Source organism: Neomonachus schauinslandi, chromosome 2, assembly GCF_002201575.2.
Source record: "Neomonachus schauinslandi chromosome 2, ASM220157v2, whole genome shotgun sequence".
NCBI lineage: Eukaryota > Metazoa > Chordata > Mammalia > Carnivora > Phocidae > Neomonachus > Neomonachus schauinslandi.
In genome coordinates, this window is record NC_058404.1 from 85212538 (window position 1) to 85230960 (window position 18423).

At 35.4% G+C, this 18423-nt stretch overlaps 1 protein-coding gene across 1 annotated transcript in view; it reads left to right on the plus strand.

Moving 5' to 3' along the window:
* The window catches only part of CLGN (calmegin), a 58809-nt gene that overhangs the window by 12600 nt on the left and 27786 nt on the right, over positions 1–18423 (plus strand). The window contains exons 2-6 of the mRNA XM_021679335.1: positions 4727–4879; positions 6914–6987; positions 7644–7702; positions 13612–13753; positions 17647–17728. Coding sequence (XP_021535010.1) covers positions 4736–4879; positions 6914–6987; positions 7644–7702; positions 13612–13753; positions 17647–17728 — 501 coding nt within the window. The 5' untranslated portion in view covers positions 4727–4735. The remainder of the gene's footprint in view (positions 1–4726; positions 4880–6913; positions 6988–7643; positions 7703–13611; positions 13754–17646; positions 17729–18423) is intronic.

The following is an 18423-nucleotide window of genomic DNA, read 5'->3' on the forward strand; positions in this document are numbered from 1 at the left end:
AAGTCCTAGCCAAAGCAATTAGATGACATAAAGAAATAAAAGGCATCCAGATTGCTAAGGAAGAAGTAAAACTCACTATGTGCAGATGACATATTATTATATATAGAAAACTCTGAAGACTCCACCCAAAAACTACTAAACTGATAAATGAATTCAGTAAAGTTGCAGGACCCAAAATCTTCTGTTGCATTCCTATATGCTAAGAATGAAGCAGCAGAAAGTGAAACTAAGAAAACAATCCCATTTACAATTGTACCCAAAACAATAAAATATCTAGGAATAAACTTAACCAAAGAGGTGAAAAGACCTCTACTTTGAAAACTATAAAACACTGATGAAAGAAATTCAAGATGATACAAAGGAATGGAAAAACATTTCCATGCTCATAGATTGGAAGAACAAATTGTTAAAATGTCTGTTCTACCCAAAGCAATTGACACATTTATGTAACCCCTACTGAAATACCAACAGCAGTTTTCACAGAACTAGAACAAACAATCCTAAAATTTGTATGGAACCACGAAAGACCTCAAATAGCCAAAGCAATCTTAAAAAAGAAAAATAAAACTGGAGGTATCACAATTCCAGACTTCAAGTTATATTACAAAGTGGTAGTAATTAGAACAGTATGGTACTGGCATAAAAATAGACACAGATCAGTGGAATAGAACAGAAAACAATTATACAGTCAAGTAATTTTCAACAAAGGAGGAATGAATATGCAATGGGAAAAAGTCTTTTCAACAAATGGTGTTGGGAAAACTGGAAACCACATGCAAAAGAATGAAACTGGACCACTTTCTTACACCCTTCACAAAAACAAACTAAAAATGGATTAAAGACCTAAATGTGGGACCTGAAACCATAAAAATCCTTGAAGGGAGCACAGGCAGTAATCTCTCTGACATTGGCTGTAGCAACATTTTTCTAAATATGTCTCCTGAGGCAAGGGAAATAAAAGCAAAAATAAACTATTGGGACTACATCAAAAAAGTTTCTGCACAGTGAAAGAAACAACAAAACTAAAAGGAAACCTATTGAATGGGAGAAGATATTTGCAAATGGCATACCTGGTAAAGGGTTAGTAAACAAAGTATATAGAGAACTGATACAACTCAACACCCCAAAACCAAATAATCCAATTAAAAATGGGCAAAAGACTTGAACAGACATTTCTCCAAAGAAGACATACAGATGGCTAACAGACATGAAAAGATGCTCGATATCACTTATCATCAAGGAAATGCAAATCAAAACTACAATGAGATATCACTTTATACCAGTTAGAATGGCTAAAATCAAAACACAAGAAACAATAAATGTTAACAAAGGTGTGGAGTAAAAAGAACCCTCTTGCAGTGTTGGTGGGAATGCAAATTGGTGTAGCCATTGTAGAAAACAGTATGGAGGTTCCTCAAAAAAATTAAAATAGAACTACCCTATGATCCAGGAATTGCACTACTGGGTATTTACTGGGTATTTACCCCAGAAATACAAAAGCACTAATTCAAGGGATATATGTGCCCCTATGTTTATTGCAGCATTATTTACAATAGCTAAATCATGGAAGCAGCCCAAGTGTCCATTGGTGGTTGAATGGATAAAGTTGTGGTGTGTACACATACGCACACACACATACACACACACACACAAAACACAGGAATATTAGCCATAAAAAAGAATGGGGCGCCTGGGTGGCTCAGTTGGTTAAGCGATTGCCTTCGGCTCAGGTCATGATCCTGGAGTCCCGGGATCGAGTCCCACATCGGGCTCCCTGCTCGGCAGGGAGTCTGCTTCTCCCTCTGACCCTCCCCCCTCTCCTGCTCTCTTTCTCTCTCATTCTCTCTCTCAAATACGTAAATAAATAAAATCTTTAAAAAAAAAAAAGAATGAAATCGTGCCATTTGCAACAACACAGATAGAACTAGGGAGTATTATGCTGAGCAAAGTAAGTCAGAGAAACACAAATACCATATTATCTCACTCATATGTGGAGTTTTAAGAAACAAAACAAAAGAACAAAGGAAAAAAAGAGAAAACCAAGAAGCAGATTCTTAACCATAGAGAGCAAACTGATGGTTACCAGAGGGGAGGTGGGTGGATGGATGAGGGATATAGGCATTGGAGATTAAAAAAAGAAGAGTTCTAATCATTTGGGCTAACTATGTGGAAGAAAGCTTTTTATAATCTGATGTTTCTTTTCTAAAAACAGCTTTATTAATACATTGTACACCTCCAGTTCACTTGTTTAATGTGTGAAAGTGAAGGGGGTTTAATACATTTACAGAGTTATGTAACCATTTTTAACCACAATTTTAGAACATTTTCATTACCCCTTAACCCTTTCTTCCCACTCCTTTTCCTAGGCACTCACTAAATCTGTTTTCTGTTTCTATGGATTTGCCTGTGTCTTTTCAGTGGGATCATGCAATATGTGGTGGTTTATTACTGGCTTCTTTCACTCAGCATGTTTTTTGAGATTCATCTATCTTGTAACATACCATTACTCCATTCTGTTTTATTGGTAAATCATATTTTATTGTATAGATAGCCCACATTTTGTTTAACCATTAGGTGATGGACATTTGGGTTGTTTCTATTTTTTGGTTATTATGAAAAATGTTTCTTTAAACATCTATATTTACGTTTTGTGTAGCTATCTGTTTTCGTTTCTCTTGGGCAGATACCTAGTAGTGGAATTGCTAGGTTATAGGGTAATTCTATTTTTAACATTTTGAAGAACTGCCATACAGTCTTCCAAAACTTGCATCATTTTACATCCCTGCCAGCAGGGTATAAAGGTTCTAATTTCTCCACATCCTCCCAGCACTTGTTATTGTCTCTTTTTGATTATAACCATTCTGGTGGATGTAAATTGCTTATCTCGTAAATCCAGTGTTTCTTAAGCAGACCCATGTAGGGGCTATAGATATTTTGTGGAAGATCTAAGCGTTCTTTCTAAGAATTTACTTTTTTTGTTAGTTTGTTTTAAAGATTTTATTTATTTATTTATTTTGACAGAGACACAGCGAGAGAGGGAACACAAGCAGGGGGAGTGGGAGAAGAAGAACAGGCTTCCCGCGGAGCAGGGAGCCCGCTGCGGGCTCGATCCCAGGACCCTGGGATCATGACCTGAGCTGAAGGCAGACACTTAACGACTGAGCCACCCAAGCACCCCTCTAAGAATTTACTTTTTAAAAAAATTTGTCATGTTGATGGTAACTGGAAAAAAAAAAAAAGTAATAGAACTATACTGTGGATCATCTGGATCACCTGCCCACCTTATAACCAAGGACTGCCACACTCTTTCGGTGTCCACATTTACTTTGTGTTTAAAAGGCCATTGGCACCAAAAAATAAAACTTGAATTTTAACATGTTAATGGGAATAGAGCAAGACATAATTATACAGGGGCGCCTGGGTGGCTCAGTCGTTAAGCGTCTGCCTTCGGCTCAGGTCATGATCCCAGGGTCCTGGGATCGAGCCCTGCATCGGGCTCCCTGCTCAGTGGGAAGCCTGCTTCTCCCTCTCCCGTTCCCCCTGCTTGTGTTCTTGCTCTCGCTATCTCTCTCTGTCAAATAAATAAATAAAATCTTTAAAAAAAAAGACATAATTATACAAATCATATTATATTTTCTTCCAGGAGGCAGCCAAATTATATTTGGTTTCTGCGCAAGTAATGTTATAATAAGGAATGGACATTTTGCAGTATTTAAATAGAGAAATGTTTAAATTACTGAGTCATCAAAGTATTATGATAAATGTAAAAGAATGTTATCCAACTTAGTCAACCTGATTGCAGTTTGATTGTTCTTTTAGCTGTGATTTGATTCATGAAAAGACTGTCACATTAAATTGTGATAAAATTATTTTTCTTTAGTTTTTTTTGTGTTTATATGTAAGTGTACTTTGGTTTCATAATTATGAAACTCTGGTTGTATGTTTATATATACTTAAGCAACATTGTAATAAAAAAACAAACATTTGAGAATCATGATCCTTATTTCTTTCTTTTAAAAGGGTCCACATATTTTTTTTTTAAGATTTTATTTATTTGAGAGAGAGAGACAGAGAGACAGAGATAGTGAGAGAGAGCACAAGCCAGAAGGAGAGGGGGAAGCAGGCTCCCCACTGATCATGACCTGAGCTGAAGGCAGACTCTTAACCAACTGAGCCTCCCAGGCACCCCAGGGGTCCACATATTATTTGAGTTTGGTAATCACTGTTGTTGATATCTTTAGGTTTAAATGCTGGCTCTTTGTTTTTTAAAAGATTTTATTTATTTATTTATTTATTTATTTATTTATTTATTTATTTATTTATGAGAGAGTGTGAGTGCACGCATGTGCAGAGGAAGGGCAGAGGGAGAGAGAGAGGAACAAGTGGACTCCTTGCTGAGCAGAGCCCTAGGTAGGACTGGATCTCAGGACTCGAGATCACGACCTGAGCGGAAACCAAGAGTTAGGTGCTTAACCGACTGAGCCACCCAGCTGCTCCTTGGCTCTTTGTTTTTAGAGGCAGGTGGGTAGCTCTAGAATCTGTGTCCTGTGGGATTTGAAGTTTGTGTTTTTATTTGTTCAAAGTGTAATTTAAATAATTTTGTCAATGATTTGTTTTAAAAGCCATCCTACAATAAAGGTGGTATTAAAGAAAAATTATTCCTTTGTAAGTGTACTTACGTATTTTTCACAACTTTTATTTTCACTGATAACTTTTAACTTCACAGGTAATCAGTATGCATTTCCAAAGCTTTTGGCTATGTTTGGGTCTTCTGTTCATCTCAATTAATGCAGAATTTATGGATGATGGTGTTGAGATGGAAGATTTTGATGAAAATTCAGAGGAGATTGATGTTAATGAAGGTGAACTCTCCTCAGAGGTAAGGTTATTGAGAAATGAGTTGTAAGTTATTCCTTTACAGAATACAGAGGAGAGTGACCTCTTAAGATTCATTTCAGTTCTAACAGTATTCATTTTCTAAACAAATAGAAAAACACTGTTTTTTCCCCAACTATTAGAGTGCCCATGTATTACAGAAATTTATGCATTGCACCTGGTACAGTTTTATTACAAAGTAAATATGGGGAAGGTTTTTACTATCAGAATAGGAATTTGTCACTGCTGAAGAGGACTGATGGACTTCTATATAAGAGAAAGGTTTTCATTCTTCTGACACTGCCAGCCCTCTTCAGATAGGAGATAAGGTAGTATAATTTGCAGTTCTCCTAGAAGTAAAGTAAGTTCTTATTTCCCTGAGGAAAGGAAATGCTAACTAGGAGGATGAATAAGAAAGGGAGGTGATCATGAGGTAGGCATTTAATAAGGCTCACCTGTGTTTGTGGCTCGGCATTGTTAAGACGTGGTTTGAGGTGGTGACTCACAGGAGTCTGAATAACCTTGCAGAGATTTTTGTACATCCTGACAATCCAGAAGAACCTTTACATTGAGGAATAGTCATAGATAATATTGAGACAATCAGAAAATTTGTCAGAAGTCTTGTTGATGGTAAGAATGGATGAGTTGTATTATGCTATAGCAGCTAATTCAAGGGCTGAGCACCATAGCCTATCGCTGGTACAGACTTCTTCACCTCACTTACCTTGAGAGTTTTTCATTTGCAAATGAAAGTGTTGTTTGGCTGTTTAAGGTGAATATTCTTTCTCTTGTTAAAGTTTAAACTCTACAAGGACATTTCTTTTAAAACCTAGTTATGCACTCTACAGAAGGTAAGTAATCAAAGCGCTGATGATTGACTTAGGTACAGCTCCTACAAGGGTCTTTGGAGGTTAATACTTCAAAGGAATTGGGAGATACCAACCACTTCAACTGCATTTGATGATATTTGAAAAAATGATAGGAAGTGGAATCTTGACCCATCAGCAATTATGTGGAATTGTGTTTGATTATTGGTTTCCACCCCCCTTAAATGGACAGGAAATGTACTATCAGGTTGGGGTAGAGACAGTGAATAGAAAAAGTACTTCTGCATCCTTTTCTCTAAAGGCTGAGAAAAGAAATCATACGGATAAAATCACAGAGATTGATTCAGAAAGGACCCAAATTGATCTGTTACTTTAGGCAAAATTTATTCATTCATCATCAGTTCAAATTATCTTTTGATAATTTGTCAATAAATTATCTTTAATCTCTTAAACTGTTTTGTTCGTATGTTCTATAGATAGAGCACAGCAGTTAAGTGTATAAGCTTTGGAGCCAGGCAGCCTGAGTTCCTATCATTACATGTTACAGTGGATGTAAGATGGGTGCAATAATAGTATTTTGCTCATAGAAGTCTTATGAGGATTAGAAGAACCACCATATCACCACCACCAATATCATTATCATCATCACCACAGCTAACGTGTACAGGGCCCTTGAAACTGTGCTTTGCTTTGTAGTGCTTTCTCTGTTCAATCTTTTTCTTCTCTGGGTTCCTAATCTCTCAAAATGGTATCCTCATCCTCTACCATGTAACAGTGAAATTTAAGAGTTAATTTTAAACTCATCTACATGTTTGCTAAGTTTTTTATCTTATATGTGTTGGATCATGGTATTTCCTCTGTTTCTAATGATTTGTATTCCCAAATATTGTCACCTGTTAGGATCCTTTCAAGGCCATGTCAGCTGTATCATGAGGCCTTCTCTAATAGAATTTTTCCCCATCCCTCCTGTTTTAGAAGGAATCAGTGTATTCTCTGTTTGCACTTAGACAGTATTTTTTTTCTGGCATTGTATCTCTGATACTGTCTTGTATCTTACTGTACTAGGATGCGACGTTTTGAGGCCATGTCACCTTTTATTTATTTTACTTATATGTGCATTACTACATACTGGGTTCTTAACTAGTGAGATTATTTAATTAAAATATTTGCAAAGATGAATAACTTTAGATTTAAAAAAATCTATTTTCTAGATTAAATATAAGACACCTCAACCTATAGGAGAAGTATATTTTACAGAAACTTTTGATAGTGGAAGGTTGGCTGGGTGAGTATTCATTCAAGAGAATGTTTTCTTTGATTTAATTAGCTTTTTTGAAGTTACTGGTTATTGGCCTGTGAAAATTGCCTCTACTACAAAACTATAAAAATTGTTACTTTGTCAGTGTAAACCAGTACCTTAATGCATTTTTATTATTGATAGAAATGTTTAACTTGAAGAGTTATTCATTTATACAAAGAAAATAATACAAATGAATTATGAATATAAAGTAAAAATTTATGACATTTCTTCATTCCTAAAGACAGATATTATTAACCTGATTTCAGATGACAAATTCAAATTACTGTTCCATCCTAAATATTGGTTAAAAAAATGTTACTATTTATTAATTATTACATACCAGACACTGTCCCAAGTAGGTAGGTAAGTACTATCTTTATCTCCATTTTACAGGTGAGGAAACTGAGGCTTAGTATATCTCACATATGATCAAGCAACTAGTAAATTGTGGATTCCAAATATGATTTAACTCTAACCTTGCAAGATTCTATAAGGGCATCTTTATTTAGCTTCTAAGCATTTATTTTTTAATGAGAAGTGACTTTTGGGTAATCTTTTGTTGTATTTCTAATATGCATTGTGTCTATAAATTGCTGGTTTTAGTTTTAATGATACGTATTTGCTTTTATCTTTATTTACAGGTGGGTCTTATCAAAAGCAAAGAAAGATGATACAGATGCGGAGATTTCCATATATGATGGTAAAATATTTATTTAAATATTCAGTAAAACCAGAATGACCCTGAGTTCACTAGCTTTTGAAATTATATTTCTATTAAATATAATATATGGGGTCTGGGCCGCCATCATGCTTCACAACAGAATGTTCAGTCTTTTGTCTATTTTTGTCTATTTCCGGAAGTCCCTGGGTGATCCATGCTTAAGCCACCATCGGGTTTCCTAACTCGGAAGGGTTGAATCTTCATTCCCCTGCAGTTAGTCGCGGCCTGTCCAGCAGCAGTGTTTCCCTGGCTCCTGCTGTTCTCTGTCGTCGCATCTCAAGCACGGGCATACCTCCGTCAAGTTGTAACTGAGGGCAAGATCCTCCTCGCCAGTGCAGAACGGGGGGTAATCTACGAGAGCTAGGAGATATGTGGCTACTCTTGGAGCCCACATCTCCGGGCCTTACGTCCCCTGTCTGGGTCTCTGCTAGGATACTGTTCAGGCTTTGCCATAGAAAGAAATGTCCTATATGCAAGGGTCATCTTCCCTAACGGGACTTTTTTGGAGTATGATGAAAGAATTTCTTCTTCCTTCTAATCTAAAACCAGCCTGCTCCTTGGTTGTATCCTAAAGCAAGATCAGCCTCTTCTCAAGGTGACTGATCGTGGGAATTCCCTCTCTCAGAGGACCTCATACACATAAGAATGTGACCTCACATGCAGACTCCAACAGGCCGTTACATGACAACAATGACAAGAACAGTACATGAGATAATAGCTGGTGTAGGATGTCAGCTGTCTATTCCTTTTCCTAGTTTATTTTAGTGTGAGATGGAGATCGTACCTGCATGTCTTCCTTTGCAGTGTTCTCCATCCCAGCAACTCCTCTGGGTTTGTATGTGATTATATTCTCCATAAAGAACTTTACCACATGCTCAGACCAAGCAATATTTCATTCATTCTCTAAATCCATTTAGGGAAAAGGATAATTTCACCCAAAGAAGCAGGACGTCTGCAGAGATGTAACACAACCTAAAATACACCCACGGAAATACACATTATTAAACAGAATGCGTGGCTTAAAACATCTATGTTTAGGGGCATCTGGCTGACTCAGAAGAGTATATGACTTTTGACCTCAGGGTTGTACCATTTAAGCCCCACGTTGGGTGTAGAGATTATTTAAAAATAAAAATAAAAAAACTATGTTTACACCACTATAGTTTTTTCAAGAACTTCAGGTAGATATTTGTTTCACATTTGTAATTTTAGAAAAATCCACTGATGGAGTTTCCTAAAATGAAGTTATTGTTTATCTTACAAGTGAGTTTCAATCCCTATTTCTTGCGGGACAGAAGTGGCTTTTAATGTTTATTTTTATTTTTATTTTTTTAAAGATTTTATTTATTTGACAGAGACACAACGAGAGAGGGAACACAAGCAGGGGGAGTGGGAGAGGAAGAAGCAGGCTTCCCGCTGAGCAGGGAGCCTGATGCGGGGCTCGGTCCTGGGATTATGACCTGAGCTGAAGGCAGATGCTTAATGATTGAGCCACCGAGGCACCCTGACTTTTAATGTTTAAATGAGTTTTTACTTGAGTTCAAAGTTAAAAATCAAACAAGCAAAAAGCCAAACTTCTTAGCACTCAAGTTTGGTCTATAGTCTCATTAAACTTAAATATCCATGAAAATAATTTTCTCATATATTAGATTTAATATAGTTTCTGAATGGCTTTTATCAACATCTCAAAAGCAACTTCGAAAAATATGGAATCTTAAAGTGCTAGATCCTGAAAATGGTATTTTGGATATTGCTAGTAGCAGCGTTGTTTACAAAGTGGTTAGTTGAGATTAATATTAGATTCTTTTGCAGGAATATTTATTATTCACAGTAGTTAATGGCAGCTTCTGTCAAGTACCACTTGAATAAAGCTCATTCGGAGCTTGTCAGGAGAAAGCAAACCTAAGAAAGGTGCTGGGGTATAGAGTTTGCATTTGGAATACACTTACATTTTTCAGAGTAAGTATAAATACTGAATAAATACTAATTATTTAAATAACCAACTTTCAGGATGTAAAACCCTTTTTAAAATTTTATTTACCCTAGAATTGGGGCACCTGGGTGGCTCAGTTGGTTAATCACCTGAGTCTTGGTTTCCGCTCAGGTGGTGCTCTCAGGCTCATGAGATGGCTCTGCGCTCAGCATGGAGTCCGCTTGGGATTCTCTGCCCCTCCCTCTGCTACTCCCCCCAGAGTGTGCTCTCTCTCTCTCTCTCTGTTTCTCTCTAAAATAAATAAAATCTTAAAAGAAAATTTTTTTGTTTACACCAGAATTTATATTCACCGATATTGTCTAAAATTTGGCTAAATTATCAGTTAATAGAAAGTTGTTGTTTATTTGGAATTGAGAAAAACCTCTTGTCATTGAGCAATAATTTCCCTGGCACAAGTTTTCTAAAATTAAAGTGCTAGATGGTACCTTTTTCAAATCCCACATTGGGCTCCCAGGCTTGTGTTCTCTCTCGTCATCTCTCTCTCAAATAAATAAATAAAATCTTTTTTTTTTGAAGGAAAAATTTTTTTATTTATTTGACAGAGAGATACATAGCGAGAGAGGGAACACAGCAGGGGAGTGGGAGAGGGAGAAATAGGCTTCCCGCTGAGCAAGGAGCCTGATGCGGGGCTCGATCCCAGGACCCTGGGATCATGACCTGAGCTGAAGGCAGATGCTTAGCAACTGAGCCACCCAGTCACCCCTAAATAAATAAAATCTTTAAAAAAAAAATAAAAATGCATTTTATGAAGCCCAATAAATTCTGCACAATGAGAGACCAAAAAATACTTCTTTGTGGCTCATGACTGTTCAGGTTCTTACACTTAGTTTTTCTGTTTTTTTTTTTTTTTTTTGTAGGAAGGAAAAAAATAAAAAGCATTAGTGATTCATAAGTGCCTGTTAATAAATATTAATATAAGTTGGTATTAAATATAAATTAAATTATTAATATAAGTTGGTATGATACTGGAAAATAGTTTTTGCTAATTTGAGTTTCATTGGAATAGGCAAGATCTATAATTCTCAAAACTAGAACATTTTATACAAATTAATATGATTTGGTTATTCTCTATTCTAAAAAGAAGAAAGAAAAAGTCCAAAACACAACTTTTGGGCTACAGGCAGCCCATCTGTAGACCATAATCTAATTTCAGGAGCTTTCTGATCTTAAACATGGAAAATCCCAGCCCAGAGAGGAGCTAACTCAACTTTGCCATATTACAGCTTAGTGCTTATCCAGTGCTTGCTACTTTCTTGGTCAAAAGTTCTGAGGGCTAATTGGCCTAGCTTGAGAAGGGTGACCTTAATTTATGTTCATTAGGCATACAGGTTTCAAAATAAAATTTAAATCCCCATAATAAATTTTTAAAATTTATTTTAAATTATTTTTTAAGTTTTATTTATTTAAGTAATTTCTACACCCAATGTGGGCCTCAAACTTACGGCCCCACGATCAGGAGTCACATGCTCTTCCAACTGAGCCAGCCAGCCAGGTGCCTCTAAATCCCCATAGTAACTTTTGCAAAGTAAGGAAAGTAGCTGATGAATACCATATATTTAAAAATAAATCAACTGATGCAAACTATTTATTTTGTGTTAAGGATGCTCTTTATCTCATGTAATTTTAAAATAACTCATTTTAAAAATACAATGGTGATACATCCATGCAACAAACCACATCCTGTAATTTCATTGATTGAAGAGTCAGAGAAGTATACTCCAATTATAGCTAAGAAAATGAAACCATTCTCAGGAGAAAAAAAGAGCAGACATGCATACAGTTGCAGATATTATTTCTTATTTTAAAATTTTGTTTTATTTCTCCCAATCAACCTTTTTTAAAAATTTAAATTCAATTAATTAACATATAATGTATTATTTGTTTCAGGGGTACAGGTCTATGATTCATCAGTCTTATATAATACCCAGTGCTTATTACAGCACATACCCTCCCCAGTGTCCATCACCCAGTTACCCCATCCCTCAACCCCCTCCCCTCCAGCAACCCTCAGTTTGTTTCCTATGATTAAGAGTCTCTTACGGTTTGTCTCCCTCTCTGGTTTTGTCTTGTTTTATTTTTTCCTCTCTTCACCTATGATCCTTTGCCTTGTTTCTTCAATTCTACATATGAGTGAGATCATATGATAATTGTCTTTCTCTGATTGACTTATTTTGCTTAGGATAATACCCTCCAGTTCCATCCACGTCATTGCAAATGGCAAGATTTCATTTTTGACGGCTGAGTAGTATTCCATTGTATATGTGCGTGTGTGTGTGTGTGTGTGTGTGTGTGTATACACATCTTCTTTATCCATTTACTTGTCGATGGACGTCTGGGCTCTTTCCATAGTTTGGCTACTGTGGACATTGCTGCTATAAACATTGGGGTGCAGGTGCCCCTTCAGATCACTACATTTGTATCTTTGGGGTAAATACCCAGTAGTGCAATTGCTGGGTGGTATGGTAGCTCTATTTTCAACTTTTTGAGGAACCTCCATACTGTTTTCCAGAGTGGCTGCACCAGCTTGCATTCCCACCAACAGTGTAGGAGGGTTCCCCTTTCTCTGCATCCTTGCCAACATCTATTATTTCCTGACTTGTTAATTTTAGCTATTCTGACTAGGGTGAGGTGGTATCTCATTGTGGTTTTGATTTGTATTTCCCGGATGTTAAGTAATGTTGAGCATTTCTTCATGTGTCTGTTGGCCATTTGGACGTCTTCTTTGGAGAAATGTCCATTCATGCCTTCTGCCCATTTCTTGATTGGATGGTTTGTTCTTTGGGTGTTGAGTTTGACAAGTTCTTTATAGATTTTGGATATTAGCCCTTTATCTGATATGTCATTTGCAAATATCTTCTCCTATTCTGTCAGTTGTCTTTTGGTTTTGTCAACTGTTTCCTTTGCTGTGCAAAAGCTTTTTATCTTGATGAAGTCCCAATAGTTCATTTTTGTCCTTGCTTCCCTTGCCTTTGGAGACATGTCTAGCAAGAAGTTGCTGCGGCCAAGGTCACACAGGTTGCTGCCTGTGTTCTCCTCCAGGATTTTGATGGATTACTGTCTCACATTTAAGTCTTTCATCCATTTTGAGTCTATTTTGTGTGTGGTGTAAGGAAATGGTCCAGTTTCATTCTTCTGCATGTGGCTGTGCAATTTTCCCAACACCATTTGTTGAAGAGACTGTCTTTTTTCCCATTGGATATTCTTTCCTGCTTTGTCGATGATTAGTTGACCGTAGAGTTGAGGGTCCATTTCTGGGCTCTCTATTCTGTTCCATTGATCTATGTGCCTGTTTTTGTGCCAGTACCATACTGTCTTGATGATGACAGCTTTGTAATAGAGCTTGAAGGCTGGAATTGTGATGCCACCAACTGTGGTTTTCTTTTTCAACATTCCTCTGGCTATGCGGGGTCTTTTCTGGTTCCATACAAATTTTAGGATTATTTGTCCCAGCTCTGTGAAAAAAGTTGATGGTATTTTGATTGGGATTGCATTGAATGTATAGATTGCTCTAGGTAGCATAGACATTTTAACAATATTTGTTCTTCCAATCCATGAGCATAGAATGTTTTCGCATTTCTTTGTGTCTTCCTCAGTTTCTTTCATGCGTGGTCTCTAGTTTTCTGAGTACAGATTCTTTGTGTCTTTGGTTAGCTTTATTCCTAGGTATCTTATGGTTTTGGGTGCAATTGTAAATGGGATCTACTCCTTACTTTTTTTTTCTTCTGTCTCATTGTTGGTGTATAGAAATGAAACTCATTTCTGTGCATTGATTTAAAATTTTGTTTTATTTTTCCCAAATCAGCCTTTAAGAAAAAATCTTATTGGTCACTGCTAGTAAATAATTTGTAAGTCAGTGTTTTGAGTTTTAGTTTAATTGCTTTGCTTTACATTTTAGGAAGATGGGAAATAGAAGAATTGAAAGAAAACCGAGTGCCCGGTGACAGAGGCCTGGTACTGAAATCTAGAGCAAAGCATCATGCAATAGCTGCTGTATTAGCAAAACCCTTCATTTTTGCTGATAAACCCTTGATCGTTCAGTAAGTTTTATTATGTTTTACAGTACTTTTTCTGAAATTTGTATTAGTTTTGTATAATTTGGCTTCTGAATATAGTTATAATGGGTATAAAATGGGCATAAAAATCCAGATTTCCTTTTCAGTTTCACTTACTTAAATACACAATGCATGTATATACACAGACTCTCTGAGGTTTTGAGGGAAAGCCAGGTCGATTTAAAAATTATATAATATATACTATAATATAAAAAATTCTGCCACCATAGACTATATAATACATACTGAGATCACCCTTTTTATTTTAACTCTTTTCTTAAAATTACTTGCTCTGAGGATATTAATTTGAGTATATTCAGAATAGAACCATAAATGTTGCTGTTAAACCAGTTATAAGATTCAAAGGAAACAAATTTATTTTAAAAAGTATATGCAGGGGTGCCTGGGTGGCTCAGTCGTTAAGCGTCTGCCTTCGGCTCAGATCATGATCCCAGGGTCCTGGGATCGAGCCCCGCATCGGGCTCCCTGCTCGGTGGGAAGCCTGCCTCTCCCTCTCCCACTCCCCCTGCTTGTGTTCCCTCTCTCGCTGTGTCTCTCTCTGTCAAATAAATAAATAAATAAAATCTCTTAAAAAAAAAGTATATGCATATATAGATCAGTGTCTTTCCACCTTTTATTTTTTTAATTTTTTAAAATTAAAATTTAATTTAATTAACATATAGTATATTATTAGTTTCAGAGGTAATTTAGTGATTCAGCAGTTGCATATAACCCCCAGTGCTCATTCCATCGAAGGGCACATGTTTTCACAGACAATCCTTTCCTCCCCTCCCCGACAATGTGACATAAACTGGTTTTATTATTATGTTGCTTACATGTATACCGTCATAAAATCAGGTATAAATTCTTCAATATCCACCTACATAAAATGGATATAAGACAAAATAGATCTATACAAATACAATTACAAAGCTGATAAAATTCAAATTAAAAACAAAGGAAATGCATAAATGTTATTTTCTCCCTTATGTGAGAAGATTTGGCTGTCCAAAGTTAATGACAACACAAAGAAATATTATTAACTGTAAAGTATATCACTCTAGAACCCTTTCAGTTTTTTTGTTAACATTGTTAAGCATGTTCCTACATCGTATAACTAAAATGTCATTTTGTGTTTTAGCAGTTTTAAAAAATATGGCATTTGGTGTAATTGGCTTAATTTTTTGCTTGTGTCGCTTTGGCTTAGTTGCACTGTCACGTGAATAAATTTAAAATCTTAAATAATGTCAAATAGTATATGACTATTATTTTAACAAATTAAAAATGTTTTTACAAGTACTTATTGGAACGAATATTTAAGCTTGATATTATTTGTCATTATTCAGGGTTTGGCCTTTCTTTTTTCTTGAAAGTTTGAAAGTAATCCTATTATTCTGTTGAAACTTATTTGAATATAGTATCACTTTCTATTTTGACCCTTTGTGGCTTCAATGAAAGGGAAAGAAAAATAATAGAACGTGTAATATTTTCAGAGTAAAATGAATCAAATTTAGTATTTTCAGAAAGTATAAATCACTGCTAGGCAAGTAAGCAAAAGAAGAAAAATAGAAACAAAGATTGGATAATAAGTCTAGAAGAATTATTAAAGTAATTGTGAAATTATGTCCTGAAAAAAGAAGAGGAGGGCCAACAGGAATTGAATAGAAGTCTTTGCTATGCTTAAAAACAACTCAAAGAAGGAGAGTGAATGTCTGCTCTTAATATTGATAAAATGAAATGGGATATTAAATAAAGAAATTTTATATTAACTACTATAAATACTATGGACTCATAATATAACTTTCCTCTAAAACTGCTTTTCCCACATGGTGTACATGTTAATATGCATTGTGTGGTCATATAAGCTTTAGAAATGAAGAATATCCTAGACATGAGGAAGCATATTTGCTTGACCATTAAAGACTTGGAGAAAGAAGTTCTACATGCAGAAACCTGTTTCTAACTTCAGTAGTGTGTTTTCCAGACATATTTGACCACAGAATTTCATCCCCCAACAAGAATTACTGCTTCGTAGGACAGTGTGGGGAATGATAGTCTTACAGAAGATAGGGTTGCCACATACTCTTACACGTCCTCCTTTTTCCCGTGACTAAGGAATAGCAGCAGTTGAGCTATATGACACACATTTCACTGATCTCTAATCCACTGTGAATTATTTGCATTAGGTACAATTAATGATTTGAAAACTCTGGAAGTTTGCAATGTAAGACATAGACATAATGATTGGGTCTAGGCATATTACAACCACAAAGCTATGTTCATATTTATAGAGATAGTTTACAACATTTTTTTTTCAGTTCTTACCTTTTCACAAAACCCTTGTCTTTAGATCACCTATAATAAAACTATCTTTTTATTTTATTTTACCTGAAATAATTAATATTTACCTTTAATTCACACTGTGTACCATTTCTTACTTTATAGTCTGTAAAAACATGTTCCATGAGAAGAAATTTCTTTGTCGGCTACTGCTTAAAATAAAAATAGTGACAAGGCTTTGAGGAAAACAAACTGTCCTTTATTTCAAAAATGAAAAAGAACAAACCCTTTCTTTTGATCCTACAGAAGCTAACATTTTGGGCATCTGTCCATTGCTGTGCATGGTATTATTTAAGCATCACAATCCTTTGTGGTCCTCGAGCTTGAATAATTTGCCTTTACACTAGGTGTCACTAGAGTAAGTGGCAGAATCAAGGATAAATCTCAGGTCTCTCTGGCTCCAAAGTACATGCTGGTAAGACTTCTTGAGAAACAAAGCAGAGTAGAAAGTAGTGGGAAAGATCACCAAAATCTGGCAACTCAGATAGTCATTTAAGATTTTACTGTATTTCCTTTGTTCTTTTCAGTGCAAAATATATATACACTAACTAGGTTCAAACTATCAAACAGTTTTGTATGCTATTTTTTCGTTGTTTTTACTTTTGTATCACTAAAGTTTTTTTTTTTTTAGAAACATTTTAAACTTCAGTCCTTTCTTAAAATTATCACTGGTTCCTGTTGCTTCTCTAGTTTTCATCTCTTTTTCTTTTAATTCATCAAACCGAATCACAGCCGTTTTGGTTTTTACTGTTTTTCACTCTGAGGGCGATTTCATTGATTATTTCACATGTAATTCAATAATTTACCAGAAATTTCTCCTGAATATTGCTCAATATGTCTATATCAATTGCCTAAACAAGACTATTTCCTTTAAAAAACAAAACAAGAAAAACTTTTGCTGAAAATTACACAGTGTTGCAAATCTATGAAAAGGCTCTCACATCAGTTCAGTCTTTCAGTTGTTTTTCTGTATTTCCTGGCTGTTAAGGTCTGAAATACTTCAGGTTATTGACTGAGATTATGAAATCTCTTTGCTGGAGGTATTTAATTAAATGTACAAGTTATCTAATATGGTTAGGTGTAGTTGAATTAAAATACAAATTAGTGAACTGGATATATCTAAGATCTATCAGCAATTTCTTAGAAATCTGTTGCTGTGGCTATGGTCCTCATAATCTTCATTTTTTAGTTTATAAAGAAATATGCATAGTGTATACGTTACCTGAATTTGAAATTTCCTATTATAGTATTAAAGTATCTTACCCTTAATTCAGCAGTTTTGGTGGAAAAAATTATTTCAACAAGTTGGTTGGCTTTTCTATAGTTGATTATAATCATTCTATTTTTAATATTTTAAGGATGTGCATAGAAAAAGCATTTCTGCTTATTCCCTATATGTTGTGGATATGCTTTTTAAGAGCTTTCTGGTAATGTAAAACATTAGTGTTTAAATGAATTGAGAGTAATACATTCGATTTTGAAGAGCAATTAGTAATTTTTTATTTATCAGCAGTATGATTCTTTTTCCCTTCATTTAGATATGAAGTAAATTTTCAAGATGGTATTGATTGTGGAGGTGCATACATTAAACTCCTAGCAGACACTGATGGTTTGAATCTGGTATGATATTTTAATGTTTAAGAAAACCTTATTAAAGTTAATATTTTAAGGAGTAGTTGAGAAAACTGTAATTTTTATTTTCAACTGAAATCGAAAAGAACCTTAAAAATCTTTAACCAGCATGAGTTTGTATAGCTTTCAGGGTGTGCCTTCAAGTTTCATACCCAGCTGTGTTACTTGATGGCATCAGTTTTGTAATCTTTAGCAACATAATAAAGTTTGCCATGTCTGTAAGTAAAAAATAACATGGTGCTTATCAATGTCATTGAAAGATCGGCTTTGAGTTATTTTCTTTACAAATTAAGAATCATAAATTTGTTTGGAGAAGTAAAATAACAGAGCAAAGCAGTAAAATGAAATGGCCAAAGAACCAAATAAAAAAGGTGGGTCAGTTCAGGAGTTGGTAGTCTACAAAAAATAACGGGTTAAAATGTTTTGAGAATGAAGCAAGTGTATTAGGTTGGAGACATTTCTTGTAGCATTCTCCTGCTGGGGGCTGTGTCAGGGCTTCTGCATATAACAGACATAAGATAAATGAGACATCAGTGAGATATTTGTCAGAATGCATGGCTATGCATAGGCTGTGAAACATGGGTTAAAGGATTTATGTTACTATTATTAGAATTAGTTAAAGGGGAGCCCATTTGTAGTATAGGTTGGAGCTCTTGTTTTGGGTATCATTGTAAGATGACCAT